Source organism: Habropoda laboriosa, unplaced genomic scaffold (assembly GCF_001263275.1).
Source record: "Habropoda laboriosa isolate 0110345459 unplaced genomic scaffold, ASM126327v1 scaffold10, whole genome shotgun sequence".
Taxonomy (NCBI): domain Eukaryota; kingdom Metazoa; phylum Arthropoda; class Insecta; order Hymenoptera; family Apidae; genus Habropoda; species Habropoda laboriosa.
Genome location: NW_017100129.1, coordinates 85,189 through 96,831, shown reverse-complemented (window position 1 = coordinate 96,831; position 11,643 = coordinate 85,189). Strand labels below are relative to the sequence as shown.

General features: G+C 41.4%; 1 protein-coding gene across 1 annotated transcript in view; it reads right to left on the bottom strand.

Annotated features, from left to right (window-relative positions):
* Positions 1–1,078, bottom strand: part of LOC108579488 — a 2,611-nt gene extending 1,533 nt beyond the window's left edge. Inside the window, exons 1-2 of the mRNA XM_017943068.1 lie at positions 506–1,078; positions 137–433 (exon numbers count right to left, since the gene is read on the bottom strand). Coding sequence (XP_017798557.1) covers positions 137–433; positions 506–1,078 — 870 coding nt within the window. The remainder of the gene's footprint in view (positions 1–136; positions 434–505) is intronic.
* Positions 1,079–11,643: the final 10,565 nt, after the last annotated feature.

The window sequence follows — 11,643 nt, the reverse complement described above, 5'->3', positions numbered from 1 at the left end:
GGAGGCACTGACCGCTAAATCCATCTAGACCCGAAAACAGTCGATTTTAGAGGTCATTAACCCTTGAGCACCAAAATCCGATTCGGTAGATAAAGTGTTAAATTAGAGAAAGAAGAAATCGAAAGAATCATCTCACATTCAACGCCTCTTTCCATTCAAGATTGAAGAGTTTCACGAGTCCAAGGACATTTCTCCTAATCAAACTCTGCAGCGTGGTTCTCGTGAGGACGTAAGGCGCCTCTGTGGTTCTCATAGGCGACGTCGTTGTCGTTTCCGTCGCGTTCACTGTGGTCATATTCGTTCCAGAACTCGTCGAGTCTATCGACGTCAAAGCTCCGCTCGTCATCGTGCTCTGAGTCGCCGAATCTGGAGCAATACTATTGTTAATGATGGTACTGATCTGTTTTATCGCTGACCTCGTGTCGTTGATCGTCTAGAATAAACAGAAAATGAGTTGCGGCGATTTCAGGTATCCGTGGAACCTGGTGAACGACGTGTGCCTTACTTCGAACGTGATTCTGGCCAGAGTCCAGAAGAATCCTGGCTTCTGCTTCCTAACTTGCCTGGCTACCCTCCTCGACTCCTCGGGAATGATCTTATCTTCTATTCCATTCGTATCGAGGTAATCTTTCCGATTCGAGTCCTCCGATAAAACGTTGTCGAGGATCCTCATCTTCTTCGTAATTTCTTCTTCGTTCAAATTGTCCCCGATGGTTATTCTGTCTTTCTTCGACGCTTCGGCGTAATCACGCGGCACCAAATCGTGGTACCTGCGATAATTCGTCGAGGGTGTTCTTACGGGATAGCTCAAGGAACTCGAAGAAGCTTGAAAATGATTCGGTGCGTGGATTATTTGAGGTTTCTCTTCGATTTGTGTTTCATGCGGAGGTAGACTTCTCAGGTTTGAAGAGTACTGTTCGGAGAATATTTCGACTGGTTCTAACGGAAGCGATCGATGATCTATGGGATTGTACGGGTCGTAATTGGTCCAGTAGGTTTGTTGAGGGTCGCTTCGAAGAGGATCGACGAGGCACAGTAGGTACAAACCCATCGTCAGTAGATTTATCGACGCCTGCATCTGTAATCAAACGCTGATAATCTGTTGTGAAGTTGCACTTGGTGCGCTTAAACTACGCTTGCAGGAGAGAGTTCTTGTGGTTCGTTCGTGAAGGGTCTTTCGGTGCTCCAGGGAGTCGATAGGATCGGGCTTCGCGAGACATTTATGAAGACAGAAGTCGGGAAGAGCGAGGAAGCCGTAGGTGCCTGATCTAGGGTACAAATACACTCCATACGCATAGAACAGTCTTCTAATGTAGAGCAAACTTGTATTCTGTTGACGAAGTGTCTTTCAGTGCACAAGAGGAATCTGTAAAAATAGGCTTCGTGAGATATTCTTGAAGAAAGAAGTTGGGAAAAGTGAGGAATCCACGAGTACCTGATTTATTGTACAATTACACTGTTAGAACAAATTTCTTTTATTCTTTTCAGGAAGAATCCAACCAGTATACACGAGACGTTCGTAAAGAAAGAAATTGGGAAAAAGTGAGGAATCAACGAGTACCTAATTTATCGTGCAATTACACTCGGCATGCTTAAAATACACTCGTAGAACAGACTTCTGATGTCGAACAATCTTCTTGTATACTTTTTACAAAAAGTCATTCACGAAGAAAGAAGTTGAGAAAAACAAGGAATCCACGAGTACCTAATTTGTCGTACAATCATCTACACTCGACACTCTTAAAATACACTCATAGAACAGACTTCTAATGTCGAAGAAACATCTCGTATTCTTTTCACGAGAAATCATTCACAACGAAAGAAGTTGGGAAAATGAAGGAATCCACGAGTACCTAATCTATCATCTAACAACACTCAACACGCTAAAAATACACTCATGGAACAGATTTTTAATCTCGAGAAAACATCTTGTATTCTTTCCCCGAACAATCCAGCCAGCATTCACGAGACATTCGCAAAGAAACAAATGGTGAAAAGCGAGGAATCCATGAATACCTAATCTATCCTACAATTACACTCGACACGCTTAAAATACACTCGTACAACAGACTTCCAATCTCGAACAAACTTCTCGTATTCTCTTCACGATGTTCTTCCTCCGATGCACGAGGGGAATTACTCGAACCAGCCTTCGCGAGGCATTCGCGAGGAAAGAAATTGTGAAAAGCTTCGAAGCGTGAGAGTGCCAAAAGTGGTTGGCAATTTGCTCGAAGTCGCTAAACGTCCAGAACCCCCGGATTTCGCGCCATTCTTATCACGTAACCGCGTAGCGCGAACGTCCGCCAGGAAAATGGGGAAAAATCCTGGCTAACGAGGCGATTCGTATTCGTCACACGCGGCAAGATTCGATTTAAAAGGTACCCTATTGATTAGCCAACGCGAATTTACGTCTAAGGGAACGCGGAACGTCCTACGCGACGCGCTTACACGATCGTACACCGTGGAATCAGGCGTGCAACGTGTTGCAGTCACGCGAGTAAAGTTATATACCAAGTAGGCACACGATTCTGCGGCCTCTAACTGACCAGCAGACAATTTCCGAAACGCCGATTCTTCGTGCACACTCGCCGCGCTTTCACTTTCTTGCACTTTCCACCACACTCGAAGATGTTAATTGAAACGGATTCGATAATTGCTCGGGTATCGTCGGGCCATCGTTTACTCGGTTAACCCTTTCGTTACTCTTCGCGCTTATAGACATTTTGGAAATTTCGTTGCACGACGCTTTTGGAAACTTTCGATACACTTCCACCTTAATTTGAGAATTAATTTTATCCTTCGACACTTTAGTTACTGTTGGCCTTTTATATAAGCGTTTTGAAAATTTCTTCGCACTGTACTATTCGAGACTTTCGATACACTTCCACCTTAATTTGAGAATTAATTTTATCCTTCAACCCTTTCGTTACTATTTACCTTTTATATACTTAGACGTTTTGAAAATTTCCTCGCACTACAATTTTAGAGCCTTTGATACACTTCCACCTTAATGTAATATTTAACTTTATCCTTCACTCCTTTCCTTACTATTAGCCTTTTATGTACCTAGACGTTTTGAAAATTTCCTCGCACTACACTTTTAGAGCCTTTTGATACACTTCCACCTTAATTTAATACCTAATTTCATCCTTCAACCCTTCCATTCTTAATGGCATTTTGAAAATTTCCTCGCACTATACTTTTGGAAACTTTCGATACACTTCCACCTTAATATGAGAATTAATTTTATCCTTCAACACTTTAGTTACTGTTGGCCTTTTATATAAGCGTTTTGAAAATTCCTTCGCACTGTACTATTCGAGACTTTCGATACACTTCCACCTTAATTTGAGAATTAATTTTATCCTCCAACCCTTTCGTTACTATTTGCCTTTTATATATAATACTTAGACGTTTTGAAAACTTCCTCGCACTACACTTTTAGAGCCTTTTGATACACTTCCACCTTAATTTAATGTTTAACTTTATCCTTCAATCCTTTCCTTACTATTGGCCTTTTGTATACCTAGACGTTTTGAAAATTTCCTCGCACTACACTTTTAGAGCCTTCTGATACACTTCCACCTTAATTTAATACCTAATTTCATCCTTCAACCCTTTCATTCTTAATGGCATTTTGAAAATTTCCCCGCACTATACTTTTAGAAACTTTCGATACACTTCCACCTTAATTTAATACCTAATTTCATCCTTCAACTTACTATTGGCCTTTCATATAGACGTTTTGAAAATTTCCTCGCACTATACTCTTGGAGACATTCGATACACTTCCACCTTGATTTAATACTTAATTTTATCCCTCACACACTTCCAGATTAATTTAACACTAGGTTCACAGGTCGCGCCATTTTGACGTATTTCGAATTTCACAGGGAAAATTACAGAAACCGTTTACATTTCCTTCCTACCACTTACGCTTATTATAAATTTTATATAAATATATAATATCTCATAGTTTCATTTATAAGTTAACAGCGTATAATATGTTGTTTTCAAATAAAATAAGTTATTGTTTAAAGAAAATGTGACGCTTGTCCGTAGAGATAGGTACATAAGAAATGTCCGTAAACCTAAATAACTAAATAAATAAGCAACCAGTTGCATAAGTCTCTGTATCTAGTATTGACACGGTCGACGTGTGAAAAACTTAAGGTCGAGATACGGTGGCGGTCTGCAAGGGGTTAATCCACAAGTCCATCGTAAAAAGGAGAAACAAGGAGAGAGAGTATTTAGTATATATAGTAAGTCTCGTGCAGAAACCCGACGTTTCTTAGGTCGCCGTTCGAGTCACGCGTGCTTTTGCTATCGTGACCCATCTAAATAATCGACGAGATACACGCTCTCTGCGGGTTATACGGCCATCGCTGTCTCCAGCGGCCTGTGGAGGTCAGTTACGCTAACTAGACGTACATAATAGCGTGATCGCATGAGAAATTAAAAAATTTTATTGTAATAATTCAAAATTTACCATAAGTCACCCATCGAAATCTGCCGCAGCGAAGGGGTTAAACTTCTTGGAAAGAGTTGCAACCTTCGAGTCAGATGAGCCGTGACTGTCCAGCAACTCGCTTGAAATTCGTGTTTCGGAGTGTCTCCCTGTTCATACACTTCCCCTCGTGCTCCATTTTCACGGGTACGCGACCTCGAAGAAGTTGCGTGCAGGGAATTCACTAGCAGCGATATTTCGCCGGTTTCGAAATCGTCGATCGAGCTACGAATTTCGGTTGTGTCGAAACCGACACCTTGTCACGTCGTTTAACGATTCTTCACCGTTAACCACAGCTTCGAATGTTTCTCTTTTCACCACTCCACAACCGTTCCACCGTAGAAGCTGTCGTACATCGACAGGTGAACGTTGCGTTTTGTTAAAATCAAACTCGAGGTCGTCCAGTTTTTCAACGTTCCTCGACAATCTTTTACTCCTTCGTCTACTCATTTTTGTCACAATTCTCCTCCGATGTGCGATCTGTCGCAATATATTTTACAAACCGATCGACATCGTCTAAAATTGGTTATGTAACCCAGGGTCATCATGTAACACACGGCTGAGCAAAGTGAAATCAGAGCTACACGCTCACGAACCGAACCAAAGAATTAATACTGCCCGCTGTAACGGCTGCAGATAGTTATGGTCCCGCCATAACGCTTATGAAACGAACTATCCTCCGTAGAATTGTGCAGCTTTACTCGACGATGCTTAGGTTACGCTTATATGCGGAGAAATTGACAATTCCCCTTTCGCGTGAATTACGAGGTGAGGGAAATATTCGCGCTGGTAAATGACAGCGAGGACGTGGATAACGCCGCATAATAGGATCGTTCGTAAGAGTTTCCGTGTATCTCTGCAGGTTGTTAAACAATTTTCCTTCGTTCTATATTTAGCGTAACCGCGATCAAACCGGTAAGTCATACAGGGCGAGACTTTCTACGGAAGTTGGGGATTTCTGTCGATTACGCGATCGTGTGAAAGGATTTGAAACGATAGAAATTCCGAGAAATTGTCGATGACACTTGAACGTCTCACCGAAGTGATTTAGTTTGCTCATTCTCGAGGAATTATTCTAATTATTTCGCGCGATTTAAATTATGTCACACACTGTGCACGCGGTTTGAGGTGTTTGAGTTGAAGTTTGGTCAATGACACTCGATGTCACTTGGATTTCACACGAAGAATTGTGAGTGATAATTCGAGCAGGATTACGAAACTTCTTTCACCGGGCGTTTTACGATCGAGGAGCTGGATCGCGAGTGTACTGCACACGGATCGACGAAGGCGATACTTAGCCATGCGCGAGGTAAAACCACGTGGATTGACGCGCGGCCATCTTTCACTTTCACTGGCGGTTGTCGCGCGACCACGTGTTCCCCTGAACGTAAATCGACGGTAAATGGCTCACTCGATGCGTTACTTCATTTCGATTACGCTCCCCTGGTTTTATCGCGTCGAGGTCTGCCGGTGGAATTAACGCGGACGCCATTTTGTATTAATGTACTTTCTCATTCGATGTTTCCGCGTTTTTCTTACTTCTGTTATGTTTGAGAAATTTTGAATTGTGGCGGAGTGTGGTTGTGGGAAATCAATTGAGACGTGTGTTGTGATTTTTGGAGGACTTTGAGATTTGGGGAATTTGAGATTTGGGGAACTTTGAGATTTAAGAGAATTTGAAATTTGGGGGAATTTGAGATTTGGGGAACTTTGAAATTTGGGGGATTTCGAGATTTGGGGGATTTCGAGATTTGTGTGACTTTGGGATTTGGAGGACTGTGAAATTTAGGGCACTTTGAGATTTGGAGAACTTTGAGATTTAGGAGAATTTGAAATTTGAGGGAATTTGAGATTTGGTGGATTTTGAAATTTGTGGGAGTTTGAGATTCGGGGAACTTTGAGAGTTGAGGGACTTTGAGATTTGGGAAACTTTGAGATTTGGGAAACTAAGATTCGGAATACTTTGAGATTCGGGGAACTTTGAGATTTAAGAGACTTTGGGATTTGGGAAACTTTAAGATTCGGAATACTTTGAGATTCGGGGAACTTTGAGATTCGGAAAATTTTGAGATTTAAGGGAGTTTGAGAGTGGAGAGACTTTGAGATTTGGGAAACTTTGAGATTTGGGAAACTTTAGGGTTCGGAATACTTTGAGATTCGGGGAACTTTGAGATTTAAGAGACTTTGAGATTTGGGAAACTTTAAGATTCGGAATACTTTGAGATTCGGGGAACTTTGAGATTTAAGAGACTTTGAGATTTAAGAGACTTTGAGATTTGGGAAACTTTGAAATTCGGAAAATTTTGAGAGTTAAGGGAGTTTGAGAGTGGAGAGACTTTGAGATTTGGGAAACCTTAAGATTCGGAATACTTTCAGATTCGGGGAACTTTGAGATTTAAGAGAATTTGAGATTTGGGAAACTTTGAAATTCGGAAAATTTTGAGAGTTAAGGGAGTTTGAGAGTGGAGAGACTTTGAGATTTGGGAAACTTTAATATTCGGAATACTTTGAGATTCGGGGAACTTTGAGATTTAAGAGACTTTGGGATTTGGGAAATTTAGAGATTCGGAGAATTTTGAGATTTAAGGGACTTTGAGAGTTGAGGGACTTTGAGATTTGGGAAACTTTGAGATTCGGGAAACTTTGAGAATTAGGTGAGAGTTAAGGGACTTTGAGATTTGGGATACTTAAAGATTCAAGATATATTGAGATTCGGGAAACTTTGAAATTTAAGGGATTTTAAGTGTTGAGAGACTTTGAGATTTGGGAAACTTTGAAATTTACAGGACTTCGAGATTTAGGAACTTTAAACTTTGAAGAACTTTGAGATTTGGAAAACATTAAGATTTAGAAGACCTCTTCTTGCCTACTGCTATACCATTCAATATTTTCACTTAACGTCACGATTTACAATCTCACAATATATCTTCCACCATGTACACCAACCACGTCGTTTATTTCATACCTGGAGTAACTCTCGCTGCGTTCACAAATTGTCAATTTTTCCCGTACAAACCACAGATCAAGGGTACAGAAAATAAAGACTACAATTAAAAAATGAAAGTCTGTCTGATTAACCGGAAACGAGCATCCGCAGAATATTCGAAGAAATCATTCATAAGCTCATCATCCATCAAAGAACTTTGTAATTCCATCGCGCAGCGATACCCCTTCAGAATCTTCCTTCAATTCTGAGATGCCTCGCTCGTTCTTTGTTTCACTGAATTTCAAGCTCTTTGTTCGAAGATCCTGCGTGCGAAACAAAAGAGGAAGGAGATAAGGGTGCGTACGATGCAACTTCCGGTAAATTCATTACCTACACGGTCTACTAATCCTCTAACCTCGTTAAACTTCGCAATTCTCAGATGTTATTAATAATCCTTCTTTTCTAAGAATATCCAGATCAGAAGATTCGAAGAAAATGGAAAGTAGCACGACGTTTCGACACCTGTGATTCACTCGAAATTCCAAATCGACCACCGTTTTGACGCTCATTTCAAATCCCTCGCCTACACATTCTCGTCTACGTGTGAGTGTTATGAAACACAGGCGTCCACCTGTTGTGGGTCAGCGATTCTCATCGCGTGAGAAATCGACGAAGATCGGGAGCAAGTTAGCCTTGAGGCTGATGAATAATTAGAGAATACGTTTCAACTGGTTTCCTATGGAAACGAGCGTACAATTTTTTCAACGAATACTCAACGTGTAATAGATTACTATCAATGGATCACACAAAACGGAACACAACTTCGTATTAAAAACCGTGTAATTTACAAAATTTGCATATCCATCGAAACGTTTATAAAATCAAGATAAAATTTGATCGCTGCAAGTAACCCTAAATCCTTCGATTCCACGTATCTCTCAAGCGCATCGACCTCGAAAGAAACAGCATCGATAAAAATCCCTTGGAATTTTTAACTTCCACACGTAACTCACGTCGTTCGAGTTAATGTTGCGTTATGGGCAAACAGCGGTACCGTTGTCCTTTCATAACTGCCTCTTTCACCGTCTACTCACTTTTATTTGCTCCGCACAAATACTTATTGCGCAACTCCGGCGATCTTCGTCCAGCCCTTATGCAACTCCCTGTTATCCCGCGTCGCGTGTGATCCGGAGTGCTGCACGAAACGACAGATGCAATTTTCGTCGGAGAAATTACCGGCTCCTCCTTTCCAAACTGTAATTCAAAGAGGAAGAGAGGAATACGCGGAAAGGCTGCCTGCAAATTTTAACCCGTCGCGCTCGTATTTTCCGCAGACATTTCAGTCCTACCGGTCACTAATATTTTTTGGCAGCGCGCACTCGGTCAATTGTTGCCCAAAAAACGCACAAATTTCATTCGAACGAGTTTCTTCAAGCTACGTAAATATTGTTATTACTTTTCCCCCGATTCTGCAGGCAAAGGGCGCGCTTCTACAAAGAAGGTAAAAACAAGTTAGATGAGAACTGAATTAACGTATCAATTTGATTCAAATTTTATTTTTATTACCTTTTCTCCGTTTCTGCGGGCAAAGAACGTCCACGGAGCATGTAGGAGGTAAAAATGAGTTAAATAAGAACTGAATTACTCTTTCACCGGACGACGAAGCTGCAAAATTCGAATTCGAGAGGAGAACACGGATCGCTAACTGAACTCTAATGTCGTTCGCAGGAACTGAACTAAGGCAGCAGCAAGAGAGCATAGAAACAGAAGAAAAGTAGAAGCGTGCAGCAGTGTACCGTGTCACTTCGCGTGCTGGTAAAGTTATGCATTTTTCTGTCAATCATAGAAATATCAACCCGCTGTGGCGTGTGTGTACGTTGATCTTTTTCAGTAGAAATGACCAATTCGAAATCTCGATAATTATGCGAGATCCATTGCGTAAATTTCAGCTGCGCGGTGTTTCGGTGATATCGTGGCTAAATTTTGTTTTATGTAACGTTCGCGTAATCGGTTATGAAATAGTCGTAGCGAATTCTTTGACCTCGATAGGAGAGTAGGAATTCGGTCAGTATCTTGCACGATAAACAACGCCGAAAAAAGAGAGTAAGAGGAAAATGGCAAGAGTCATTTTCATTCATGTATTCCCACTGACGGTGAATACTAACGTTTGCGCTTACTTGGAATAGAAGTGAACGCGGAGTTAAGGTGGACATGGCAATGTCACGGAAAAATTCGGCGACGGTCACTTTGATGAAAATAGATTCTTGGGAAACACTAAAGTGCTGCACGAAGTGTAAGAATTATTTCCAACCCTCGCAAGTTTTCTTCCAGCAATTTTCTTATTGAAATGAAGAAAAAAGTTAGGAAATATTCGTAGACAATCGTTAAGAAACGTCGAAAATTGCTGCACAAAATTTACGAAATGTTGCTTTAATAATATTTTCAACTCTCACAATTTTTCTTACTTCCGACAATTTTCTTATTGATATTTGAAAAAAACTGCCCGGAAATTCGTAGGTAATCACTTGGAAGAAAATAGATTCTTACAAAACGCCATAAATTGCTGCACGAAATTTTCGAAATATTGCTTCAATACTATTTTCAACCCTCGCAATTTTCCTTACTCTCAACAATTTTGCAAATATTCGTAGGTAATCTCTTCGAAGAAAATAGATTCTTAAGAAACACCATAAATAGCTGCGCAAAATTTTCAACCCCCGCAATTTTTCTTACGTCTAACAATTCTCTTATTGAAGTTAAAAAAGAAAATTAGTATAGGACTTACCTCGAGTCAGATGGCAGAAGGTGCTCGAAATTCTTCAAAACGAATTCATCTCACGATCGTTCGTCCCAGCTTCAGCGTGACAGACCGGCCCCACTATAGTACAAACGCGTAAGAACAAGTGCATCTTGTCTGACGGCAGAACCGTCACTAACGAGATGAGTCTCTCCGCCTCTCGATGCCTCGAATCAGCCTCGAATCAGCCCCGAAGGTCGTCCGCGTTTTTACGAAAGACCTCGCGTGCCCCGGCAACGGAGCAAATTTTACGAAATTCTAGCGACAGCCCCTCGCCCCTCCATCTCTTCCACGAACTCTCAAAACAGCTCACAAAGGGAAATTCCCCGGTTCCCTCGAAGCTAGATACGTGCCCCTCGTCATATCCATTAAAGATCCTTCTCGCGTGGAAAATTGGGCAACGAAGCTTGCGTAAATACCACGAGGAACGTGTAATTTCGAAATGGAAAACGAAAGAAATTTTTACGAACATTGTAAAAACTGATTGAGTCCTCTGAAACTAGTTTTTATTGTCGTTAACGTTAATAGTTCCTTTTTGCCTGAAATTTACTCATAAACAACTTGACGCCTGTAGAATGGCAATTTGCGCCTGGCGCATGGCAAACCGGTGAACTCGTCTGCACGAAGAGAAACAGGTTTACAGGCGACTTTGGACAACAATGCGTCGTAAAATTATACACGACAAATGTTGAGAAATTTTCGTGTAAAAAAGTGGAAGGTAGTATAGTTATTAACAATAATTTTCATAATTTCTCTCGCTGCATCTTCGAAGTAGCAAAAATAGCCAGCACTTTGCACCACGCGTCGTAAGAAGCGCATGGCCGATGCAAGGAAAGTAGAACATACGCGGTGTGATGATTAATCGCGCGTAATGCACATCATCGATGCTCGAAGACGTCTAGAACTAGGTCACGTGCTGCATCTTTTCACGCCACAGACAGCCTTTTAATTGCGCAAGCGTATTGGCAGGTGAACGATGCAAAGTTCGTCTAATTTTTATACCTAGATTCCGTGGAAGGTTGCGTTCTACGCGACAATTTTTCCACGTATCCTTGCGTCCGTCGTTTTTTATCATTGTTAATCAATTCAGAGGAATTTTAATTGTTTCCATGGCTGTTCGATGCTTATCAGACCGCGCTGTTAGATCCACTTTCGAAAAGACCGCGTTTCAGTTTGTTCTAATTCGTTTTAACGACACGCGAGTATTCTGCACAGTTACATCGAGCGCAGTTGCATAATTTCGACGTCTAATCTGCAGAAAATCACACAAGAGGAAATCGAGTCTGTGGCCAATTGAACTCGCATTCCATTTTTCCTACCGTTTCAATAATGCTTTCACCGGACGCGGAAGCCGGGCCCCGAGTGATTAACAGCCGTTTCCTTGAATCGCATTTTTCGGTGTCGCGAGATAAG